Raw genomic sequence first — 27,539 nt, 5'->3', positions numbered from 1 at the left:
ACGGCACCATAGAAGGCAGCATATGGTGCTTTAGTAGAAGCAGCGTGCCCATACAGGATATACAATCCAGTTCAGACAATATGGGGAGTTATTTAGTTGGAGAAACATGCTCTGATTGAGTATCTGACAAGTTTTTTTGTATTATTTTTTCACCTTTTAAGCCTGTATTGAGAGTGACAGTTGAATAGCGGCAAATGCGGCAAATGGCCATGAGCTAGAATTGAACCCAGGCTGCTGCAGCAAAGACTCTACTCTCTGTACATGTGGAGCATGCTTATGTACTCACCCCGAGTATGCGACAAGTTTGACTGAAAATTTGCAGTTTTGTTTGAAGCGGGGTGAGGTCACAGTCAATGTTACGTCTAATTTTTCATGAGTCTGAGCAAACACACAAACTCCCTGAGCGTCCCTTGGACCACTGTGAGCAACATCAGACGTGTGCACTGTGGTCACACCAGCATCACATCCATTCAAGTTACATGGTTCATTAAAAGAATCAAATTACAGCATTTACATTTCTGTTAAAACACTTTGTCAACAGGAGCCAGTTGAAGGCTGCAGTGATTTTAGTGACACTACAATGTATAAGAGTGAAGTTATTGAATATTTGTCTCTCTTTACTGTTGCAGTGGTTTTGCAAATTGCAGACGGACCCTGTTCACTCCATAGACACCAATGTTATTCCTGTAGCTTGAAAGACAGCTACTTTTGATAAAACTGGGCTTGTAGCACATTGTCTGCCTTGCAACAATGGGAAAGAGGCACCGTTTATGTTTTGACAACCTATATCTGAGTTATTGATGCTGGAAGCCCGAATCTGTGAATATCTTTCCAACTTTACTGAACTTGGGGCCACTACCACCTAAGGAGTGATATATTTAATTTTGAAAAAAGCATTTAGCCATACTTAAAGCTTTAAGTGCTTTATTAACACGGAACTAAAAATACTGTATTGTTTTATTATCACAGGTTCTGTCTGAAAAGAGGTGGCATCATTTTAAACAGTGAAATCAAACTAATAAAATGTAATGACCAACCAGTGAGCAATACTGGATTCTGCAAAAACATAAACAACTTTTTTAAAAAAATCTAAATCTTATCTTAACACAGTTAATGTATTAACTTATTTTTGTGTGTATGCATATATTCATTGATTTATTTAGTACTGTTAACATATCAGAGTTCTGAGTGAATTTTTCTTAAGATGGGCAAAGGCCATTTATTGATTACATATAGGCTGTTAAATGTTTATTAAAAACTAAAAAGCATTTAAAAAAACAACTTAGGCATTTATTGAGTCACTAAAATACTGTAGAGTACAGACCACATCAGCATGATTATAAGCATCCTCTGGTAAATTAACAACCAGATACTGATGTCTCTCACCATATGGACTTCAGGAGATGACTGGGGGATGATAAACTGTGACCTACTGGTTGGGTTCTCTCTGTTCTCATGTTTCTTACATGTTTGTTCCCTGACAGCCGGGTCCTAATGTTTTTTGAGCAACACACCATACTATGACGTTTTTACAATGATGGTTCTATTATGGAACCAGTTTGACATGTTCAGGTGTTCTTTGTGTGAAAACTCAGAGATTTCAGGTATCAGAAGGTGATTTTCAACTTTCTTTGTTAACTTTCTGCTTCAACTTTAAACTAAATTTCCTTCACTAACCCAGCCCTCTGGACTTCCAGTAAGCTGTGTTCCTATTGGCTGTCCAGGTGGCTGCTTGGTGTTATCAGGAACACCTGAGCAGCTCAGTGTCTTCCTGCTTTATTTAGCTGCAGACAAACATTTCCTCTGCTTCTCTTCACCACAGAACCGGGTTTAGCTCTGTTGCTATAGTTTGTTCTTTAGGCGTTGGCTTGCAGCTTCCAGCAGTAAAATAGACTTTAATGTGTTTCTTGGTGTGTTTTAGGGCTTTGTACTGGATAGTTGTCTTGGTAAATGAGGTTCTTTAGCCACAGTTAGCACATGGTGCTAATGTGTGCAGTGATTAGTGGGTTTGGTACAGCTGAGTTGTGTCTTTATCTTGGCTGTAGTGAGTCTTTAGAGGTTTTTGGTCAGACACATTCTGTATTCTTGTTTGAGAACCAAGGTTGGTTGTCCAGAAGGTAAGAGTCCTGTCCTGATTCTCTGTTCTCAGAGGTTCTCTGGTAGGCTGCAGGAGACTTTAGCGTTTGGGTTGTGCTAGTTTGGTTTTTGTATGGTTTCATTTGGACGACTATCTTGAGGCCCCTCCATATGGTTTAGTGAGGTTTTCTGGAACAGTTCTACAAAGCAACCTGCAGCAGAAGAGACTTTGAGAGTTTTTAGGAAGTTCTGGAGACCAGACTTTAGAGCAGCAGAAACATTTGTCAGCAGTTTGAGCAGGAGAAGGTGAGCTTTAGAGTAGAAATGAGACAGAAATCTTCTTGACCCGTGTGGTGAGGTCCTGTACCAAGAGTTTGAGCAGGTTGTGAAGAGTCTGTAGTTCTTTGGTCTGAAAGCACAAGAAGAGTCGACTCATTAAAGGAGAAAACAGGAGATATTGTTGGTTCTTCTGTCGCTCTGCAGTTTCCTTAGACTGAATATCAAGTTTATATTTTAAATGATTTCCCATGTGAGCCCAAGAAGACTTCAATAAACTCCCTCCATCCCCTGGACACAACAGATTTTATTACCATGTTAAATCTTTTTTTTTGAAATGTTTTTGAGTTTTAATCATAATTTTAGCATAGTTTTTTTTCTCTTTGCTTGTTTAGTTTTGTCATCTGTGTAAAAGGTGCTAAACAAATAAAGTTGAATTGATAAACTGAATAATTGACTAACTCATGATTGTGACAACAGAAGTATTTTCATTGTGATTTAAGGGTTTATTTCATTTTTAAGGTTGGGGTTAAAATCTTGACAGAAAAAGAAGATTAAAGAAATAAACAACATAACAAAGCAATTAAATCAAAGGGAAAAAAATTTATACAATAAAACTTTTAAAAAGGTTTATTATTAAAAGTATTTTTTGAATGTTTAATTATCGAAAATATTATATCTGTAATTTTTAATATTTGTATTTGAAAAATTTTGTTTAATTTCATAATTACATGTATTGTATCTTGTTTAATTATCTAATTCAATATTTTGTCTGTTTAATAGAATTTAATTGTATTTAATATTTAACTACATTAAACAGAAGAGAAACCATTTCATCTTTCTATGTTCTTGGTTTGATTGTGGACAGATTTACTAAGAACTCATTTAACAAAACTGCTTTCCAGATAAAGTCTACCAGTATTTGAAGGCATTTATCAAACTAATGTTACCTTCTGATCTCCACAAACGTTACTGTTCAGTGAAGTGAATCAAAGTTTGTTCAGGATTTCTAAAAAACCCACAGGTGAAGGTCTGAGAAGAACTCAGATGGATGGTCTAAATGTGAAATCAAGACTCATGGTCACAAGTTTTAAGGCTTCTGTTAACCAGAAAGTTCAAACTAACAGAGAAGTACTGAGAAACTTTTAAAATTTCAGTCCTCAGACTGTCTGAAGGTTCAAACTAACAGAGAACTACTCAAGAACTTTTAAGATTTCAGTCTTCAGACTGTCTAAAGGTTCAAACTAACAGAGAAGTACTGAGAATCTTTAAAAATTTCAGCCCTCAGACTGTCTGAAGGTTCAAACTAACAGAGAACTACTGTGGGACTTAGAAGATATCAGTCCTTGGACTGTCTGAAAGTTCAATCCAACAGAGAACTACTGTGGGACTTAGAAAATTTCAGCCCTCAGACTGTGTGAAAGCTCAGGTCCTGAGGACTCGAGAGGTCTGGAGGCTTTGGAAAGTCTTGGAACTGAGGGTTCAACCCTCCAGCACAAAGGCTGAAGTCCAACCTCCTGAGAAAAACGGTCGAGTCGAGACTCGAGTTAAAAAAAAACTCGAAAACAACAAAAAATAGATGATAAATGCGCAAAAAAAAGAAGAATTAGTATCTGAGCGAATAGCTCAGGGGATAAGAAGACGGACTACCAAGTGGAAGGTCGCAGGTTCAAGACCCACCACCGGCATTTTTCTTTGTCTTTGTCAGAATTTTGATAAAATTTAAGAAAGGTCTGGTCTTGAACCAGCGACCTGCAGCTCCATAGGCAAATCCTTAACTCACTGAGCTACAGATCAGATAAAAAGAAATAAATTCGTCCTCCCTTTGGCATTGTAGTTTCTGAAGTGACCACATGGGTGGAGCCAAGGCGGAGTCTGGGTGGAGTCAGGGCGGAGAGTAGGCGGGAAGGTGGGTGGCGGTCTCCCCCCTCTACTCCCCCACCTCCCCCCACCAGCCACCACACCTTCCCCCGCCCGACGAGTTCTTCGAGTCTCCATGAGTTCTTCGAGTCTCCATGGGTTTTCCTGAGTTTCTGGAGTTTCCACCAGGTCGTAGGCAGAACAAGTTGTCATGAAGAGATGTTGGCCAGGATGGACTGACTTTTTACAGCGACTAGAAGGAAGATGACTAGAAGAGCAGGTCTTTAACCACCATCCATAAAATCCATGGAGTCGGTTCCAGAGAAATGAAGGGAGGTCAACTTTTATCAACCTCCATCCAGATGTTCAACTTGATATCTTTACTTTGACATTCTTAGCACCACAAACCTTTAGTATCACACTTTATTATCATTTATTAGGACTTTAATGGAATCTACCAGCAGATTTAGCTTTTGTTGACAAACTTTATTCTTGTCGTCGTGGGACTGCAGTATTTAAAACTCTTCCTTCTATTTGACCTCATGTTTGTTAGTTCTAGTGGAGAAAGTTATTTTAATTGTCAATTAGTCTCTTAAAAACCAAATAATAAATTGGATTAGTCAAGAGGTTTAAATTTCTTACGTTGTAATATTTTAAATATGACAAAAAATATTAAAATAAAGTGTCTTGAGACAATTTGACCTGTAATTGGCCTTATATAAATAAAATTGAATTAAAATTGTATGTATCTTGTAATGTTGGAGTAATTCAGCCATATATGTTGGAAAACACATTTTCTTTGACCATTAATCTGTTGATTGTTTTCTCCAGTAATTCATTTCTTGTTTTGGTTTATAAAATGTCAAACCCAAATATATTCAGTTTACTGTCATAAAAACCAAAAAGATTTACATTCATGATGCAGGAATCAGGCAGTTTTTCACTTTTTATCTTAGTTTAGTCAAAAAGATAGTTGATAATGTGTGAATTGTTGCAGCTTGTGAGCCGTAGAAGGTTTTAATCTTTGGGGCCGAGTGTCAGAAAACATTTAGAAACCAACATCAACAAAACACTCAACAAAGATTTGAACATCATTAAAGGGAAATCCAACTTTTGCATGACAATGTCTAATTAAAGGACATTTATTTCCAATGTAAATGTGTGATATTCATCCTCGAGCTTTCTCTTCACATCGTCTTCCACCTGAACTGGTTTGGTCGGGAGCATGTGCAACAAACATTTGAAAAACTGCACTTTAACATCAATGAATGACACTGAAGTTGAATCTCTACATAAATGAGACTGAGTCTGAATGTGCTGCTCTGTCATTAACTCCTAAGTTTAGGGAAAGTTCAAACAAAATAGTTCAGATAAGACTTGAGAATGAGCTTATTTTGAACAAACATCTCAGACTTTCTGAGCTTCAGCACGTCTAGCAAGATATTTTAACAACAAGCAACTCAAGAGATCCAGAAGTTGGAGAGAGTTAGCTTTAGCTGAACCAAAGTACATGTGGGACGCTAACCTAGCAAACATTTCAGACTTTTCTCTGTAAATTCAGAGAAATAATTTACTATTTAATGACAGAGCTACATATCTTAACTCAGTCTCATGAAAACAGACTCTAATTCAGTGTCATCCATCCATATTAAAGTGCAGTTACCCAAAATGTTTGCTGCATGAGCTCCAACAAAACCTGTCCAGGTAGAAGGCCACTTTGACAAACAGGAAGTGGAAGATTCCAAGCAGATTTATAGAAGGAGGAACCGGACTGTACTAAGTGTGGTCGAGTATAGAGGGGTGTTTTGTGGGTTTTTAAGGCTGATAATGATTATTAGTGAAACATTTGGAGTAGATATTCATTTGCAGTAAATGAAAGTATTTAAAATCTTGGAGTTAAACTTTGAAGAACACAAACTCGAACAGAAAACTTTGTTGATACACTTTTGTTTGGTTTACAGATGTTAAGTTAAAGGAGTTTTATTCATGACGTATAACCAATCAAATCACTCCAGAAGACAGAGCCACCACAGGTAGATAAAGGTTCAGAACCAAAGTAGCACCATTTTTAAATGTATTTATTACCGTAAATCAGTAAAAAAATTAAATACTGATAATCAGTAAATCATTCAGCCCACAATTACTACAATTCTACAATGTATGTCTCTTTGCTTTGACTTGTTATTTGTACAATATACGATGTATATGATGGCGTTTCTTCATACCAAAGGCTATACTATGATGTTTTCTAAGAGACATATGATGCTACTCTGTTTGTTCTGGCCCTGGGCCACTGCACTCCTCCTCTGTTGTTTTCTGGATTGTACTCAGCTGCATGTCTTCGTCCACCAGGCCTCCGTTGACTCGTCCCGCCTGCCGTCTCTGGAGCTGAAGCTGGATTGGAACAGACCAAAGTACAGTCCAATCACGATGCCAGCTGCCTCTCAAAAGGCTCCTTCATCTGGCAGGTGGCAGCACTTCTTCTGAGGGGAAGCTGAGCTGGCCCGGCAGAACTTTGGAGATGTGTTCCAATGGTTGGTGGATGTGTGGGGAGATAGAGAGAGAACTTTGAATTGTTCACAAAGGAAAACAGGGAACCCATTGGTAGTTGTAGTTTAGGGTGCTACTGCGGTGTGTTTTTGGGTTTTAAGAGGTGAACAGGAAGAGTTTTTTTTCGTATTGATTATCTTTTACTTTGTTCCTGGTTGGAATGCCCATCAATGTCAACATTAAGTTCACTTTTAGTTCTGTTTATTTATTTTTGTTTACTAACACCCATTTGTTTTTAACCCCCTCACATGTTGTGTTGTTGTAAACTTACTCTTTCAAATAAATTCTCGTCTAACCCTCTGGAAACCAGCGTTTGGACTGTTTTTGTGTTGCTCTTCACCTACTGACAGCTGTGGACTAAAGGCTATACTGTGACGTTTTTAGAGCGACGTGCTATAATATGATGTTTGTTGGGCGACACACTATACTATAGGCTTTTTAAATTGACATATTACTGTGACGTTTTTTTTGTTTTTTTTTAGCAACATATAAGAATTCGAACAGGTTTAAAAGTTACTATACTTTTACTTGTGCAATTAAATTATTATTCTATGGCATTTTTTAGATGACATATTATACTCTGATGTTTTCTTGAATTACATACTATTTTGACAATATACTGCACTATGACATTTTTTGAACCACATATCATACATGACAATTTTAGGCAGCATCCTATCATTTTGCGCTTTTTGAACCACATAATAATCTATGTTTTGTTTTTTTTTTCTTGCCAACATGCTGTACTATGAACTACAGGCCATACTATGTTATTCTTGAGTAAAGCATACTATACTTTGACATTTTCTGAACTACATCCTATACTATGGCATTATACACAGAGTGCTTTGGTTACATGTTGATTTATAATCTAGATTTTTTTCTGTTTTGTTTTTTGACGGAATTATCACAGACCTGACCGTGAACACCGTTGACACCCACCTCAGGGAGACGCTGCCTAAGATCTCAAGGCTGCTTGGTCGTGGTCTTTCTGGCACGTACTCTTCCAAGATGAATCGGGAAGTTTAACACTGATGGAATGACACCAGGTCTAAGCCGACAAACTTCCAATTCCTCCTCAACCCATAGTCTCTGGGAAACCTACATGGAGTAAGAAAAGTAGACAGAGAAGTAATTAAGTCTGTACACAACATATTAAAAAGAAATCATGCTAATAAATTAAGTACAAAGAACCGAATTCGCCAATATACTGGAGACCAGAGCTATTTAATTTGATAAGTATAACCTTGTTTAGTAACATTTCAATTATTTGAGAGCAGTCCTAAAGTACTGCCTATAATCCCAATCATAAAATGGGTTTGGAGGAAGAACATAGATGGTAATCTGGATATACATGAGTTAGGCTTTATAACTACTATTGGTAGTATTGGTGGTAGTAATAGCAATGTGACTACTACTAGTAGTAGTGGTAGTACACTAACTACTGCTGCTGATACTGGCACTGCTACTACAACTTGTAATACTATTACAAATGCTGATGCTACTTCTACGACTCTAACAGCTGTTTATACTACTACTGCTGCTTGTACTTTTAGTATTAGTACTACTGCTTGTACAACTATACTACAGCTACTATTAATCGTCTGGTATTTGGTTGTCAAGCTGCTAGCTCGCCTTAGCATTTTGCTAGTGGCTAACTACTTAGCTCTCATAGACTGGAAGCTCTCAACAAGATTTCATAATGAAAAAAGAGCCAAAAACTATTCTTACCTATGAAAAGTCATTCTAAGTTTCCTTGTCTCAATCGTACGACGCAGTGTGCAATTGTATGCAGCACAGTGAGCCCACTAGCTTAGCCTCGCCGTAGCAAACAGCTCAAAGGGGCGTGTCCTATCTACTCATTCATATCTATGAGAACAATGGTGGCTGCACATAAGGACGCCTGACGTTGATTAGCTGCGTAAATACCATTATATACAGTCTATGGTACATACGTATGTGAATCGCATCATTGGCTGCAGCAGCCAGTCACCGGTCACGCACTGACTCACATTGAAAAATAGCACAGAATGAATTGTTACGTGTTTATTTTATTTACAATTTAGGTTGGATTTTTTTTTTGGTGCACAGCGCAGATTTTCTGTGCGCGGAGACCGTGTCAGCAGTGCGCAATTGCGCACGCGCGCAGCTTAGAGGGAACAGTGGTCACAGTTGACGAGGAAAAGAAAAAAATAACAAATTAAAATCTTCCATGTTTCTTCCATCAATAATGATACCTCAATTGTTTAGAAAATCTTAAAATGTTAAAGAGACATTGGCTTATAGCTCCAAAAATGCTGTATGGATTGAGGATTTGCAGTGTACGGACGCAGTATGAATTCAACACGATGCCTTGATAACAACTGATTCAGTCACACAGTTGTGCATTTGTTTTGTTTTTGGAACAGTACTATCATTAAATACAAGACAGTGTATTATACTCTTAATGAGATCATTATTCTCAGTGAATATTGGTTTTGGCCTCTCCAACTACAATATATTGTATGTATTATTCATTTGATGTTGGCCCCAGAACATTTAGATTGTAACATTTGCGTAAGAGTTGGTCACAAAAGTATCTCTATTGACTAATTATGTCGCTGTTTTCCAATTAATGATAAATTGGCTGTTTTGAAGTTTTTTTGTAGTTTTTCTGAAATGTAGCTTTACCACATTGTCCTGAGGGTGCTCATTTCTCTTTGCAGACTGATTGTATTGATTCTTTGCTGTGTGGTACAGCTGGGATGTCACGGATGCCCACACCTGGCTTTATTCCATTGTGCAGTGGAATGAAACTTGGAATTTTTTCTGGGAATATATATGACAGAATACCCAGCATAATATACAGCAAATAATAAGTCACTGCACACAGGGAAAGAGACAGAGGGGCTGTCCGTGCATGATTTTGCTCTCTTTGATTGCATATAGTGCATGCAGCATGTAGAAAATAATATTAATTTACATTTCTGAGGTGGTTGACTAAAATGTCATATTATGCAGGAGAAAAACACTCATTTTAAATGTTAATGCAGCCGAGGGGAGATAATACTTAAGGATTTTTTATCAAGACAGATAGTCAAACAAGTAATTTCTTCAGTGTCACTAGAATAACCTACATATAAATTGTGCCTTTTAAATGTAATACACAAATTTATGACTTGTGTGTGCAAACATTTATGGAGTAATATATTTCTATATGTATTCAGAATTCTGCTTTCAGTAGAACTGTCTTGTGGAAACATAGTGAATATTATAAAACAGAAAATAAAGCACAAAAGAAATGAAATACAATACATTGTTACCCTTGGTATACCTAATAATATTGTTGCCATATTATGTCTACATTGCTTTGTTTAGACTTGCAGAGCAGCTCCACTAACATATGCAGTTCTATAGTGTTCTGTTTCAGTAATGTACTGTTCCAAATGTGAAATTCACTAATCTTCACTTCACCAGTGCAGGATTCAGCTTGTTCATTGTGTGACATGATGCTTGGTGGAAGTGTTCATGGGGAATTATTGTCTATTTTGTCTCAGTGGAGAGATGGTTTGGGGTGTTTTATGGTGGGTCTGGAGAAGAGTTCGAAGGCTGATTTCCCCCCAAAAAATTTTAAAAAGAGATGATATTCTAGTAATGCCAGCACTGTTATGTTGTTGTTTTGAAAGATGTTGGCTTGCTACCCCCTGGCCACATTCAGGTTATGTTTAGAATGAACAAGACAACTTGACTTTGAGGAGTGCTGCATGGAGTCAGCAAGGCTAACTGTAGGAAATACCACCAAACTCAGCTAGATGCTAAAACCATAACACTGCTTATTTGTTTATTTATGCATTTATTTGTGTATTCTTTGCATGTGATGTATTTAGAGCCAAAACATTATATTGGTGGAAGGCGCCATTGCCAGAGCTTGGCTAAGTAGTGATGTCTTAACCCTTGGACCCTACACTCTTCCATAAGTGGGTCAAAAATGACCTGTATTCGAATCCATGTGCTTTTTTATGCCATTTTGGTTGTTTTAGTAAGGAAAAATCATTTGTATTATTGTTTGTATTCTATTTCTGTCCACACAAGAATGATTTCACGCTTGAAATATATTTTTTACTTTATAACAGATTTTGAGCATTCTGATAATTGAAAAAGAAGAATATTACACATAATAGCAATAGAAGAATTTCAACGTCCATTTTGTTGACATTTTTCCAGTCTTTTTTTCTAGCTGTTGCTGCTCTCCATCCATCCAAGTTTGTGCATCACCTCTTGTATGATATTATCAGTGATGAAGAGCCTGGGGTAGTAATACAAATATTACAATTTCTTTAAAAGTATAAAAGGTAACTTAAAAAATCTTAATTGAATGATTTAAAAAAAAACATGTTTTTTGAGGAATAGCTGGAAAAAATTTTCATTACCAAGATACTGCAAGAAAATGACATAACTGGGTCATTTTTGACATGGTATGACATACACATTTTCTCCTCAGGGAGATATCCAGCTCAGACTGTGCCCTGACTGCTTCTTAGTAGCTTCACGGCATTAGTTAGGAGTTAAATTGTAACTTATTATACAATTGATGCTGAGAGTCGCCAGCCACTATACACTGTCAGTCACCAAAGGCATGTGTGTATTTCTTTAAACATACTAAAAGTCAAACATTTAGTCCTACTGTAATAGAGGAAGTTTGTTTCTCTCACTGTCTGTGTAGGGCCCAAGTCCTTGGTGGTTGTGACTTGTGAAAAATATTGCCTCTGTGTCTGGGGTCAGACAAATACAGCAAAAATATGCTCTTTTGGCTGAGTACAGCATTTCAAATGCCAAGGATGTAAAGGTCACACAGGAAAATAATTCTTTTAAAGAGCCTTTCCTGTTAAGACCATTGCCCCTTTTAAAAGGAAAACATGCTGGGGAGAGTGTTTGGCCAAACGAGACTGTGGCTGTAGTAAACTCTGCTCTTATTTACCTTATTGGACTTTATCGGCTCACTTTGTTGCCATGGAGCTGCTGAAAGTCTCAGCGACATACTTGGGATGACGCATTTTGTTTTTGACAAGTAGTGTCGCCACACACCCAGAATACATCCAAGGATACATGTGCCTTTGAGCTATGATGCAGATGTGGGTATGAACAGCCCAAGGAGTCAAATCAAGCTGAGATTTTGGGGAGAAATGCCTATTTAGCAGTACTGCAATTGAAGCAGTCATCACAAGAGCAACATAACACAAACATAAATAAAAGATGTACAGTCCAGTCAGGGTCTGGCTGAGGTCCACATGTACCCCATGAGTACTGATGAGGGTTAACTAACCAGTTGAACAATTAAGAGAAAGAGTGACAGAGAGAGAAGTAGAAAGTTTGCACACATTAGTGAAAAAGAGACAGGGACAGCACAGAAAGACAGGGTTATATTGAATCATATATCTGTTAATTATTCATCATAATTCAGTGCAATTCTCAGGTATATGAAGCCAGATGTATAGAACCACCCTGCAGAGACTCACAGAGAAGCAGGATGACAGCTCTAACCTGAGCTGAATACACATCATACATCATATCCTCTGTTTGATCACGTGTCACATGCTGTTTATTTTTGGATATTTTTTCACCTGGGGCTGATTATCCAACATGACTGTAAATTTCTTCTCTGTTTCCACTATAATTTCATGCGGGTGGGACACACTTACTGCAGTTCCTTACATAGACCTTTTCATGTAGTAATTAAAAGTATTCAGTCCAGCCGGTCTTTCTTTTCTGCAGCCAATTTTGGGGAGGTGAAGAAAAAAAAAAAGAGACTCCAGGATTTTGCAGTAATAAGCACTTCAAAAGAAATAATTCTTGTAGGTACACTGCTGGAATCACTCTAATTTCCCAAGTTATCGACAGGTCCCACTTTCTGCAGCAAAGCTTTTCCCTCTCAGTTGGCTTCGGAGAGCAGTGACCGCATTAACAGCACCAGTTTCCCGAAGTACATTGTCTTTTGGGATGGTTTCTTTTTGCCTTACAGTCTCAACTCATCCCTTGTGTCTCTTTTTTCTGCTGGATTTAACTCTTTGCTTTCTCCAGGAAAGATAAATATGGTTAACAGTCAAATGGAAATGACTAGTTTGCATAATGGTCTGCCACTGAATTTATCTTTTTGATCTTCTTTAATAGACAGTATAACCATCAGGCAAGCCAGTCTCGCGCATGTAAACAAACTGGCATGTGTGAATGAATATGCGGGGTGATTAGGTCAACTGGCAAGTTGCCCTCAATGTAGATCTCAACTACATTTAGTATAATGGCTGTTCCAGGGAGCTGCTTTCTGCTTATAGTCAGAGTATGATACAAGTGTTTGAAATGCTTTATGAAAAAAAATCATCATTTAGAAAGCTGTTGCAGGGGTCAGTCTGCTTGCTCCAATGTGCATTATTTAGCTCGAGCCTTTGTTTTCCTGAATCACTGCAAAGGAGGTTGGGAGTGCAAATTTACCTCGACCTCTAGTTCCACAATAGCCACTTTTATAGGAAAAATGTCAGGTAGAGACAACCCTGAATTGTCCTCTAATTACACGTTTGACTCTTAACTAAGCCACGAGAATTATAGTAATCATTGTTTATGCTTGCTGTGCAATGAAGTTTTCTCTGCAGGTCAATTTCTTACAACATACTTTTACAGTATGAGGCAATTTATTGAAAAGCTTGTCATGAATTAGCTGCACTGAAGCACAGTGCAGTGAAAGCTATTGCTGTCTCTGCTGTTTCTGACATTTTGGCTTTGGTTCAGATTCACCATGTCATGGTGCTCCTGATGTAAGAAAAATAATGAGGTTAGGGTTTGAAAAATGCGGTGCATACAGTAACTAAGGCCATTGTAATGGCTGGATTCACTACAAAAGAGCCTGGTACTGTTAGAAAGCCATTATAGGAACAGCACTGGTGTTGCCGTAGGTCAGGCATTAGGATACTTCTTTGATCATCGACTTTAACCATAAATTAAGAAAATGAAATCATTATTTTTAAATAATATGGTAAATCCCTGTACTTACAAGTTCAAGGAGCTTCCCCTGCTGATAAGTTCTCTGTTATTTTTCTTTCAGTAATTTATTAGTCCACCCAAACCGGCAGTGGCTCAGATTAACATGATTATCATAATGAACATAGCACTCCCGAAACCTCTCATTTTACATTAAATAGAGGTATTAGTTTGGCCCAGCTGGTTTATCCTCAGTCACCACCCGAATTTGGCAAATAGCACCATGACTTTTAATGAATGTGCTCAAAAAAATGCAAGCACCCTAGTTACTCCTACAGGCGGCAGTGTTCATTGAACCCACAGTGCATGCAATGACAGAAAATTTGCTCCACTGCCTGGGATTACCTTGAAAAGGGTTCAAAGAAGGTGGCCAGATAGTGTGGCAAGATGACAGTCAGTAAATAGTGCAAAATGCAAAAGGTTAATTCCCTGTGGAGCATGAAAAACACCGCTAAGCATCAGCATGTTAGCTCATCGCTGTGACTACGCTGGCAAGCTGACAGCAACAGTTATCTCAAAGTGCAACTGTGTCCAAATTTAACCTCACAGAGAGGTGAAACTGCACTAAGCACTCTGAAAACAAACTGGGTATTATTCTGCCTTCAAATGGAAAGCATGCCTGTGTTACAGGTCTCAGGCATGAGTCCACAATAACAAATGCATGTATGCAACCTGTATCAGGTGGATAAAGCAGGAACAATGAAACGTCAGTGCACCATGCTTCTTTCCAGATTGTTTCTCTGTGTGTTTTATTAAACACATCAAAATCATAAACAAAGCTCATAAACACATTTCTGTTGTACACATTCCAGTTTTTCCTATTTGTTTGAGTTCTCAGTTCACTAAAGTCCATCACTGCATTCCATTTTCTCACATTTTCAATAAAGCACAATTTCATTCTAATGCACTACCAGTTCTGACACAAACACATTCTCAGTGACCCTTTTCTTGGTCCAATAAACACTTGTACTCATTAAAGTGCATTAATTTTCACAGTATACAACTGGCCACAATACTGCTGCTTATTTTCAGCATCATCCAAATTAGTACATATTGTCCCTTTTAATTTGCCAAGCTTGACACTCTACCTCTGTAATAATTACTGGCTAATGAAATATATTTACTAGAAAATGCTTATGTTAACATGTGTAGCAAAATATTTTTAACAGAACCATTTTCATGTTATTTACAATCAGTGTTCACTATAAACAGTATTAACTCAGTTGTACTAAGTACATGTAAATCCTGTTAATCTCATTAAACAATGTAAATATTAAACATTCATAGTGTAAGGGAGCTTTCAGAACACTTTACTACTGTTTGTCTACATATCAGACCATTTTCACAGCACTCGCGATGACGTCAGCAGGAGAAAACTCCACCGAGACCGACTAACTTTCTTTGTCTTTATGTATGTAACTGATTCAACAACATTTCAACACTGAACATTTCACAGACAATCACTCTAATAAAGCGCAGCCTTTTGAGGTAGAGAGTTATAGATTATTCAGTCACCAACCTGCATCAGGTGGACAAAGCTGGAACAATGAAACGTCAGTGCGCCGCGCTTCTTTCCAGATTGTTTCTGAAGAGAGCGCGGGACGCGTGTTCCCTCGCACGATTCCTGGGTGCAACCGGAACAAAACAAAGGTTCCGCCCCACCGCTGCCTACACAGACATGCTATTCTTCAGCTTCAATAGCACAGTGACAATTGATTTAGCCCTTATTATTAATGTACATACCAGACAAAATAATGAACACAGTAATTATTCTAACCTTTTGTCACATAACTGTGGTCCCACTATTTTATGGATGCCACACTTGGTAGACTACAATATATTCCTTACTATCAATCGAAAAATTCTATGGAAAATAACCCATTTTTATTTATACTACCTTTCAAAAGTTTGGGGTCACTTAGAAATGTTCTTATTTTTGAAAGAAAATTGTTTTTTTTTCAATGAAGATAACATGAAGTGAATCAGAAATGCAGTCTAGACATTGTTAATGTGGTAAAAGACTATTCTAGCTGGAAACGGCTGATTTTTAATAGAATATCAACATAGAGGTACAGAGGAACATTTCCAGCAACCATCACTCCTGTGTTCTAATGCTACATTGTGTTAGTTAATCATGCTGAAAAACTAATAATATAACAAATCCAAAGATTCCCTTTGAGCAACTCTTTGGCAACAGTGGGAAACATCTGGCAGAACCATCACTTCTGAAAACATCACCAAACTCAAAGCTTTCAGAAAATTTCCACTTAGAAGCTTATGAGTGCTACAAGAAGGGCCATTTATATGGACCTTTCTCATGTACACAGTAAAAGCAATCCTTTTTTAAGGCACTATTAAGACAGCTTAGTAGAGAAACAATTAGCTAATTAGGATGTTTTTGTGTTTTTTCCCCAAGAATTAAGAGCATGCCTGATCATTGTTTATGTATCATTTCAAAGACAAGACAATATTCATAATGTGACTCAGTTCTCACCTTTAAAGCTGACCTCCTGTACACCACAAGCCATGTTTTTTTGGATTCTCATTGCGGCAAATTATATTTTAATTATGAAGCTCATATGCAGTACCACAGAGCTTTTCGTGGTAAATGAATGTTGATTTGTCATAGCAGAAAGGTAGCAAGTGCATTAATGATGGCTGCATTCCACTTAGGGGTGGTCTTGTTGTTGTGCATACTGGCTCACTGTCATGGCTCACTGGGACACTTAGTGGAACTGAGTCATCACTAATGTTATTAATTCCACCTATACTGTGGCCAGTCAACATGTCTGCTGTGAAAAAAAGGTCTTTTGCAACATAAATACAGGACCACTTGCAGTCGTGCTAGTAATAAATATGCAGTGTTTAGACTAGATGGCGATGTTTTATTTTAATTTATAGTTGTGTTATTGTACAGCAAGACATTAATAAATATTGATGCACCACTTGAATGTTTTGCCTCTTTGCTTGAATAGGAATATCACACTATCATTTGTTTTATTTTATTTTATATTTTTGTAGCTTACCAGGGGAACATCTGCCTTCCACTTAAGGTGCTATGATTAAACTGGTATTATGTTTGCCCATTTCATCTCTGGACATTATTCATTTATCAAACCATTACAGAGACCGTACGGTTTTTATATTTTGATTTATACATCAGGAATTGCTTAATACACCAGGGACCTACTGTGGTTGAGCTGTTTCAAATCTATCTGTCTATAGACTGTACATATGTATCTATCTAAAAAAAAAAAAGAAAATATGTGTAGGTAATACAAGAGGTAAAACAGATAAATTCTATGCTTAGTGTCTTTAACTACATGTATTAGAGGAAAGCTGTTCCTGAAATGCCCTTTCCGTGCAATGCAGTCATGATGTATTTATAACTAAAGACATGATGCATTGCTAATAGTCTCTGGGGAGATACAATTACTGCCGGATTGTTGTTTATTTGCCTTTCTTCTCTGACCTAAAACTGAATAATACCCTGAGATTCTAGCTTTGGCCTAACTGTAACTCTGTGCGCGATAAGAGGATCTTACTTAAACTGATAAGGCACTTACATTATGCGGGGTATGTGCCGAAAGTGTCATTAGCATCTTGGAATGGAAAGTAGAGGAGAGAGGAGCTGCAGTATAGCTGTCAAAGGATATGTTGCACAACATAGTGTACTATCCTGTATATTTGACTTTGAGCGATCATCCAATGTAGTACAGTAGTTTGGGAATTGACGGAGGAATTCTGAGCACCTCAGCCGTTGAGAGACCATCTGTGTACCCCTGCATGACAGATCAGAACCACTGAATATTCATGCGCCATCCCTCCCCTTATCACATTAGATTAGAACCCATGTGGCGAGAAAGCAAGGGGAGAGGCTGACAACACTGCTACGTTGTCAGAGACCCTTACAGCTGTGTGTTAAATAGCACATTTGCCAAATGGACACTGGGGCACCGGGTTTAATGTTCTGTGACAGACTGTCCCTTTTTTTGTAAGGCTTCAAATTGTCCTGTGTATTTGGAAACTTATGCTAACACTGTATTTTTGCTAGTGTACAAAGATTCTAAAAGTTACTTATAACACACAATAATATAAGCCAGTGCATTTTTAAGAATCCAAATGTGTAATATTCGGTAATAATTAGAATTTCTCCTTTTAAAACACATTCAGTTCCAGATATGTAAATTGCATGGAATGTTAACAGCTGGGAATAGTTTGAAGATTAAATCCTTAATTTATGTTTACCAACCACAGAAGTTAAATCTCTATCATACCACTATCACTATCTAATGTGTACATAGATGTAATGAATCACATTGAGATTTTTGTATTCGCAAGCCTGAACAAAAAGCAAATATCAAAGTCCATCCCGAAACACGCTGGGCGAGAATTGAAAGGAGGGTCATTTCAAACACATTTTGGACCCCAGCAGATGAGACTGCCAGTTTTCTCATGTATGAAATATGATCTCTCAGAGATAGCATCCCTTCTATTTGACTCACCTAAATGCAGCATACAATAGTGTGAATAATTAGTGCTTGGAGTGTTTGAAGCCAAGACATATTCATTAAAGAAGATGATCTCTTGGCACCATTTTAAGGGAATAAAATGCTTGGGCGGAGAAACTAACATGAGTCATTATTGTGTCAATACCGACGTACACCTACTTGTCCACACATCTCTTCTGTAAATCCGCATGGGATGACAGCCCTCTTTGTAATAGCCACATTAATTGCAGCATCTCTTACCTTACAAAGTAGAAGCGAATGCTGTGAAAAAGTAATCGCCCATTCCAGACGGTCCGAGTGTGCTGGGATGTGAGTTCTTTGGGGTTGGAGAACTCTAGGGATTGTTACAGATCTCATCACATGGGTGATAAATCTTCCCATTAAGTGCCAGCAAAGGCACATTGGTAATTGATATCAATGTAGTTAAGGTGGAGATGTGACACATTTACAGTGCTAGTGTACTGGTCAGCTGTGTTTTATGTGCTCTTGTGGCTGCCACATGAATGAGGGTCACCTACGTGCCTCATGAATCCTTAAACAGCTGCTCTCTGCTGTTTGCCTGGCTGGCAGGGAGAACCGGGCAGTTTGTTATAGGACTTCACCAGTGCGGCTGCAAAGCAGTGTGGCGAACATCTGTTGTGTGTAAAGAGCAATGCTGTGAAGTATAAATACATTTGCATATGCATAGGTTCTTCCTTCTTCTATAAAAGAGGTCTTGAAGTATCAGCACTTTGAGGACACACACACAAAAAATACTGGCAAAATGTGTTTACCTGCAAAAAACACAAATGATAATGACAATGAAATATGCAAATTTTTTCACATATGGTTGTTCTGCCTCCTACTGTAAGTGCTTCTCCATATGCTGGAAAAAAATCATTGTTAAAGCTCATTTCTGTTTTGCAGTAAACATGAATTATTAACGTTAAAATAAATGCAGATTTCTGATGCTCGCCTTTTCTCTCCTTTAGGTGCACAGGAGGTGGTGCTCAGATGTCCACTTAATCATATACAGTGTATTGGGACAAAAAAATGTATTCATTTCAACAAACTCTGCAATGGGGCTAGAGACTGTGAAGATGGCTACGACGAAGGAGTTCACTGTCGAGGTAGGAGTTAATGATGTTTTCATTTTCTGATTCTTTTTGCCTTGGGTTTAGAATGCATAAATTAGTAAGTATTCTCATTACCATGGTAATTAATCAGATCATGCTGATCTTATTTGGGTTATTAAGTTTGTAAAATTTACTTTGCCCTTTAAATCAGTATTGAATTTTTAAAATATATAGCTATTTCTTCTTAATGCACTTTGCATTGGAGATTTATTAATCCAAACCTCAGCCAAGTAAATTTTAGCTAAACGTCTCATTATATGAGTTAAAGGATTATTTTTACATTCAAATATATAAGCGTTGTTTTAGCTATCCTTCGTTACACTTAATTTCAACCAAATGATGGTTAATAATGTTAGCGTCAGCTCATAATATGGTGCTTTGAGTTGGCCCCGTTAAAGTTATGTGGTAAAACTGGTTGCCAAGGTGACTTCTCATCATCCTACCTGTCAGAAGAGGCAGAAGACACAGCGGGACAATAGCACCAGGTGTTGTGTTGTACACAAGTTTTTGTTGTTTCTCACTTTCCTTGCTGCTATGGACACCTGGCTCCTGTGATAAGGTGGCGTTTGCCTCGTGATTGCTGCAGTCTTGGCACAACAGTAGCCCCTGTCTGGCAGTAACCACAACCTTTTCTGACCTGTAAGACAGCTAAAGTCATGCTGGGCTTTGTCTCTGTGTGAGTGCTAGGTGCAAGGAAGTGGTAGCCTCAGAATCACAGCTGTGAGGAGTCAAACAGCCTGTTTGTTGGCAGAGAGCAACAAACAGGCTATACATCCTCTACACAGTGCGTCTCTTTTGGTTTCAAAATTGAGGACAAAGGTGTAAGTTTATACATCAGCTAAAAATGGACAAAACTCGTCTCAGGGCTGCATGGGGGCCTGTGCCTCAGAGAAATTGCAATGCAACTGCAACAACATGCATTTGATTCCCTGCCCTGGCTATTTTCTAAATGTGCTGAGTTGTTTCTGTGCTCTGCAATGATGTTCAGGGATAATACTTTAAGGTCTGTTCATCTAACTACACACAAAGGTAGGGTAAGGGATCTGCAAACCCGCTTCAAATACAGTGTTCATGTTGTGTCAGATTTAATGAAAATGCAAAATGCCACTTGAGAGAGACTCTTAAGTCAGCACTGGAAGAAAACACAAGCAATTTTTGCAGGCTCAGATATCTCATTGTGCCATACTGTTAAAGTGTGTCAACACAGGCGAAAAATGGCAGTTAATCCATTGATGCTGGAAGGACAAAGTGATAAAAATCTTGCAGCTGCTATATCAGCTATAGATATACAGATATGTCAGCTATATATATGTATGTATATTTATAGGGGTAGAGTTCTGCACACTTATAGTAGTGCTCAATATCCATAATTGTACCAGATTCATATTGCTTGGAACATCTGAATCATTCTCTTAAATTACGGATCCTCAAAATCAAATCTTTAGGGGACTATTCCTGTATTGTTAGAATGCAGTTAGAACATAATAGCAGTAAGAGTTGTGATATCTTGCTAACTACAATGAATCACTTCAGTGACCACAATCCCAGACAGAGTATAAAAAATTTTCTATTCAGTTTTTTATAACTGAATAGAATATATATATATTATATTATATATATATATTATATATATATATATATATATATATATATATATATATAATATATATATATATAGTTCTTGTGGTTGATGTGTTTAGTTTAGAAGATTATCTAGAAACTCCTACAGAATACTGTAAAAATACAAAATAAATAAGTAAAATAAGGCTTTTTAATTGCACAAATGAGTAACATAATAATTAAATGCAGAGTTGAGAAAAGCCTCAAAACAATAATAACAACCACACAATTCTACGTGTTACAATGTTCATTATACTTTTTCTAAATATGTAAGTAAAGCACATCTGTATATTGTATTACTTTTATAACGTACAAACTTGAAATGATTTTACAGATTATGGCTTCAAAACCTACACCTCCACAAAAATATATGTTTTTAATAACTTAAAATGCATAATAAATGAAAGATAAAACCCCATCTGACATACTAGTCCATCCAGAAGCACTGATGCTTTCTTATGCTCTGGATTCATTCGGCTGTACTGCTTTGCATTTCACAGTTTTTGAACCGTGTGTCAAGGTTAGAATGTAAGGTATTTTAAAGCCCACAACTAGAAGAATATCCTTTCTATAATTTCTTCCACATAAAAGACAACTTTCTGTCAGGCTGCTTTTTGCCATTCATCATTAGTAATAATCGTGAATATATTGGGCCACAACGTCTTTATAGAAAACATTAAAATATTCCAATTTAGAAATTAATGTATTCATTTTTTATTGCATATATACGACAAATTCTGACAGCCTTCAATCAAGGTTCACTTAAGAAAATCAATAAATCATACATACTAAACAAGGTCACTCGTGACCTGGTATGTGACAGTGTACATGTTTTGTTTGTTTTCCTTAACAGGATGCTTGACATAAGATAGTGAATACTGTTGATGCCATTGTTGATTGTTACAGTGAATTAATGCAGGCACTAGGATGAAAAAAGTCTGTTTTTATGGTGCATCGTCTCAGTACAATAATTAAACAGCACTTGAAGTACAATTTTAGATTACTTTAAAAAGTGCAGGGTTTTGATGACAGCATCTGCAAATGAAGACGTACTGAAGTCCATCACTCATACTTTGATGACTGCAGAACCAGAGCATGACTATGACAAAGCTATTTCACACAGTCAAAAAGCATTGCAAAGAGAAACATTATAGAGGATATTCATACAGTTAGATCATCTGCAGAAGATCTCACATGTGAGCACTGTCCTGGAAAACATGGACATTCAGCTGCTGTGACCACCAATGTGAAAAGGCAAAAAAAAGTTGTCACGACCTTAAAAGACTGATGGATGCTTAAAGTCACTAGTTTGACCAGAATCAGAATTACCTTGACTTGAAAACATTTCTCCATCCACTGTTGTCTGCAAAATAGTGGACCAGTAATATATGCCCTAATCTGCCTTATAGAAGTGCTGAGTTGCCAGCAACCCGAGGTATGTACCTATGCATTTAAGGGTTCATTAACCTCACTACAATCCTTTATAGACCTTAAAAGGGACATATTATGCTCATTTCCAACCTTGTTTTTATTCCAGGACTCCATTACAGTAGCTTTGCAAGATTTACATTTAAAAAAAAAAGTCATTGTTTAGCTTATATCGCCTGTTATGCAGGCTCTTTAAGGCCACCTCCCTAAAGGCCCACTTTCTTCAAGGAGCAGCAGCCAGTGCTTGTGAACAGCACCTCATCCACTAGTGTGAAGTTTCTGAAAGCAAACTGTAAACCTATGAAGCAACAAAATTTTGTGTACCTAATTGGAAATTGCAGATATTTCATACATACCTGTTCAAGCCTGAACCCTATCTAGAATATGAAAGTGAAAAGCACGAACACGAAAGCAACAAAGGTTACAACTGTGCATCTCTGTTCGCTGAATATTGCACTCATTACCTGCTTATTGTGTGACGTCAGGGTGGATTTATCTTTTCAGTCACGAGCTGTGTATAAATGTTTTTCTCTACATAACTCTATTAATAATGTGCATGTGAGAGATACTAAAAAGAAGTAAAATATTTTTCAGCTCTTGCCAAACAACTGTGTCACATCTCCCCACACTGTCAGTTATTTGTATCCCGGAGTATACTGAATGTCTATAATACTAATAAAGTAGACTGTTTTGGGAGAACCTGTACATACCATTTAACAACGAGACCGCCGTTTGACAGGCTTTTAGCTTGGGAGTACTGTGCCTAGGGCAGATTATCATATAAAGAAATACGTGATGATCTGATAGCTCAAAAACATTCATCATGTCTTCTTGTTAATATTTTAGTTTCTGATTCTTTTGTTCAGACATTAGGTGAATAGATGGATGTTAATTACATTACTTGACAGTTTGGCGAACACTCTCTCCTTCCTCAGAAGCGTCTCACTGACAGCGTGACGTGTACGCCAGCAGATTTTGACAGCCGGCATTTGCGACACACCCAGCAGAGTCGCCAGATCCGCCGGGCCAACCACACCCATGCCGTAATGACATGTTGTGGTGAGCCCAGCAGATCCAACCACCCCACCAAGCATGCCGCATCCCCCGCCGTCCTATTTCCTCTGAAATAGAGTGTCCCAGGTGTGGGAGAGCATGAAGCCTCCTTCGTCTCTGTTCATGGCCCCTCCGCACGCCTCCTGATCTCCATCGCCTCCTTAATCCAGCGTTTCAGTTTGTTTTCTTCCGTTACGATGATTTTTGCCCCGTCCCAGTCCATAATGTGATTGTTCCTTTTGCAGTGGTCTGATATTGCAGAATTGAGATTTTCTTGCAGTGTCTTTTCTTTCTGTGATGTTGTGAGTCATGTTGCTGTTTCCTTTTCTCATTCCTTCTGATCCAAAGTTGTTTAAATCAATCCAACTGGACTTTAAGAAGGTTCCTTGAAGACGTTTCACCTCTCATCCAAGAGGCTTCTTCAATTTTGGTGGTGGTTGATGTTGCCTCAGCTTATAACCTCTGTGAGGTGTGGTCAGTGCTATATATATCCGACGACCATTGCCAAGGCCCGTCCGGCTTCTCAACAATGGTCTGGCTCCCAACGACCATTGTCTTCAAGGAACTTTCTTAAAGTCCAGTTGGATTGATTTAAACAACTTTGGATAACCATGACCTGGATGAATGAGAACCTACACAGACATTCCTTCTGATGTTCTTTTTCCTTGTGTAAAATGTTCTCCCTGTCTCCCCGATGTGTGCGTTATTGCAAGAGTTGCATGGTATCTCGTAAATGACATTGCACTTCTTGTGCTCGATATTGTCTTTGGGATGCACTAGTAGTTGTCGAAGTTTTATGTGTGGTTTTACGGCGGTGCCTATGTTGTGTTTTTTCATGGTTCGTTGGATGGGTTCTGTTATTCTCCGGATATACGGTAATGTGACTATGGTTTTATTGTTGTCGTGTGTGTCTCGTGCCTGTTTTGTTTTTTGTTGTTTCTTTGCTTTCAGTTTGTTTTTTACCTGTTGGATTCCTTTATTGGTGGCCCACCTGGGGTACTGGCAGCGTGTGAGTGCCTGTTGAATGTGTTGCTCTTCCTGTTGTCTGTCCTGTTCTTCCGTGATGAAGGTGGTCCGTTCATATAAAGTTCTGACTACTGAGAGTCTGTGTGTTGTTGTATGTTCTGAAGTCCAAAGCAGGTATTGGTCTGTGTGGGTGGGTTTTCTGTGAACTCTGATTTTCACGCTGTCATCGTCCTTGTGGTGGATGTTTACGTCCAGAAATGCCAGTGTTTTATTGTGCTCCTCCTCATGTGTAAATTTGATGTTCCCTGTGGTGTCGATGGTGTTGGGGTGGTCTGTAAGGGGTTGTGTGTATCCAGTTTTAACTTTTTCCAATATGTCATCCACGTATCATTTCCAAAGGGTGGGTTTGAGAGGTGGGTTTGAGAGGTGGTGGTGCTGTGGTGATGGCTCTTTGTTCCAGGTCCTCCATAAAAAAGCTGCTCATTATGGCAGAGAGAGGGTCTCCCATGGCGAATCCCTCTTTTTGGCTGTAGATGATGTTGTTGAATTGAAAATAAGTGGACTTGGCAGTGAACTGTAATAAGGTGTAAATGTCTTGTGTAGACTTTCCCGGACTATGTGCAGGGTGACGTCTACCAGGGTTTTGGTGAATAGGGATACTACGTCATGAGAAATGAGGATCTCTGTTGCTATTGTTAAGTTGCTGAGTTCTTGGCCAGTTCTTTTGAATTTTTGCAGTGGTGTTCTGTAAGTCCAATAAGGGGTTTGATTATTTCTGCCAGTGCTTTGGATGGGTTGTATGTAACAGAGCCTATGCTGTCTACTATGGGTTGTAGAGGGGAGTCTTTTTTGTGGATTTTCTAGTGTACCGTATATTCGGGGGATGATGCTTGCTGTGGGTATGACGTGACTGTATGCTTCCTGTGTTATTTTCTTGCTCTCCAGAAGTGGTTTTAGCAGGTCTTTCAGTATTTTCTTCTTTTTTTCCGTGGGATTTTTCTTTAATATTTCATGTGTCTGTGTCAGCTAAAATTATTTCCATTTGTGATATGTATTTTTTGGTATCCATAACTGCTATTGTTCTTCCTTTGTCTGCAGGTAGAATGGTGATGGTTTTGTCCTTTTTTAACGAGTCTATGGCTGCTCTTTCTTGTTTAGTGATGTTGCTTTGTGGGAGTTTCGCTGTCTTAAGAATGCCTGCTACCCTGCTACAGCATTGCACAGTTCGGCCTTCTCGCCTTGGTCCTGGATTTTTTGACATGCCAGCTCTATGGCCAGGATGTAATTCTTCATATGGAATATGGTAATTGACATCTATCTATTCACCTAATGTCTGAACAAAAGAATCAAAAACTATTAAAAAAAAAAAAAAAGTGATGATCTGATGCCAGCGGGTTGCACAATTCAAAAAAATGTCGGAAATCTGGTATTTAGAGCAGTCTGAAGCTTGAAGCTAAGTTTTTTGCTCTCATGGCCTATGAATACCTCATTATTTGAGACTTTGACCATGCTTTTATATATATATATATATATATATATATATATATATATATATACATATATATATATATATATATATATATATATATATATATATATACATATATATATATATATATATATATATATATATATATATATATATATATATATATATATATATATATATATATATATATATATATATATACAAATATACCCTACCATTCAAAAGTTTGGGGTCACTTGTGTCCTTATTTTTGAAAGAAAAGCAGTTTTTTTTCAGTGACGATAACATGAAATGAATCAGAAATACAGTCTAGACACTTTTAATGTGGTAAATGACTATTCTAGCTGGAAAAGGCTGATTTTTTTAATGGAATTTCAACATAGCGGTACAGAGGCTCATTTCCAGCAACCCTCACTCCTGTGTTCTAATGCTACATTGTGTTAGCTAATCGTGTTGAAAGGCTAATTTGTGATTTAAAAAAAAACCCTTGTGCAATTATGTTAGCACATGAATAAAAGTGTGAGTTTGCCTGGGTAACCCCAAACTTTTGAACTGTAGTGTATGTACGTATATATAATTTGGTCCCTTTAAGAGATTTTATCATTTCAATCAGTGATTTATCCATCGTATGTCAGGCTTGTCCGCATTACCTGGTATTTTATGTTACTACTGTGGTTTCCACAGTCTTAACCTTGTGAATAAATCCATTCACTTTTTTTTCTCTGATGTCCTGTCAACCATTCCTTGTCAGTGAATGGGTAACATGGCACCTCTGTGTTCTAAATGTCCCTAAAAGGTGCTATCTGATGTACCGTGTAAGAATGTGTGATCAGAATACTAACAATCCACCTCTTAATGCAACACTGCAGTCAGCTGCTTTGAAAAGTTCCTTGCCTAAAGCAGTGAAGAGATTTATTCTTTCTCAATGAATAAATTACTCTTGTATAAAATATGAATATCTTTATTTCAAAAATGAATGTATTAATTGTTTCGTCACATTTTTTTTTTTTTTTTTTAGACTTTGTGATAAATATAATAAATTATGGCCTGTCTGACTCGCTGTGCGATCCTCCTGCTTAGGTTCAGTCAGGGACACGGACAGTACAGGATGTTCAGTCCCACATGGACAGACCAAACTCACTGGGAAGCAGGAGAAATTGAGGTCACCAAAGAGAAGTTTTAGGCAACCAGCTGGGTCTCTTAAAACTTTATTTTCTCTCTCTCTCCCTCTCCTGCCCACCTCTTATGAATATACATGCTGAACATCCCAAGAGGCCTTGATATGAAGGTGCCCAGATGGAAAACCACCAAAACTCTTTTCCGCTCACCTTCAGGAAACTTGCTCATTCGTAATCGCACGGCCATGGCGGTGCCGCGGGATCTCACTAGTCTCTGTTGCTTGCTTTGATGAAGACAAATATCAGTCCTAAATAAATACCATTTGGCTTCATATGTTATCTTTAGGGCAGTCCCAGAAAGTGAACATAAACACATTTGAGTGGTTTTTACTTTTGCAGCAAAGAGTCCATATTAAAATGTTTCTATCAGTTCTATCCGAGAACACAAACTGTTATCCTATATGGAAAA

General features: G+C 37.8%; 1 protein-coding gene and 1 long non-coding RNA gene across 10 annotated transcripts in view; one reads left to right on the top strand and one right to left on the bottom strand.

Moving 5' to 3' along the window:
* Window positions 1–27,539, top strand: part of lrp1bb (low density lipoprotein receptor-related protein 1Bb) — a 279,672-nt gene that overhangs the window by 80,812 nt on the left and 171,321 nt on the right. For all 9 annotated transcript variants that reach the window (XM_035952736.2, XM_055015178.1, XM_035952733.2 and 6 more), the window contains one exon: window positions 19,253–19,390. In XM_035952736.2, coding sequence (XP_035808629.2) covers window positions 19,253–19,390 — 138 coding nt within the window. The remainder of the gene's footprint in view (window positions 1–19,252; window positions 19,391–27,539) is intronic.
* LOC129350030 (uncharacterized) lies at window positions 5,075–15,391 on the bottom strand. Its single transcript, XR_008603231.1, has 2 exons — window positions 15,290–15,391; window positions 5,075–7,863 (listed from the first exon to the last, which is right to left on the bottom strand). It is a non-coding gene; the product is annotated as an uncharacterized LOC129350030 (long non-coding RNA).

This window comes from Amphiprion ocellaris, chromosome 11 (assembly GCF_022539595.1).
Source record: "Amphiprion ocellaris isolate individual 3 ecotype Okinawa chromosome 11, ASM2253959v1, whole genome shotgun sequence".
In the NCBI taxonomy this organism is placed as follows: Eukaryota; Metazoa; Chordata; class Actinopteri; family Pomacentridae; genus Amphiprion; species Amphiprion ocellaris.
Note: the sequence above shows the minus strand (reverse complement) of the source record. Positions and strands in the feature narration are given on the sequence as shown.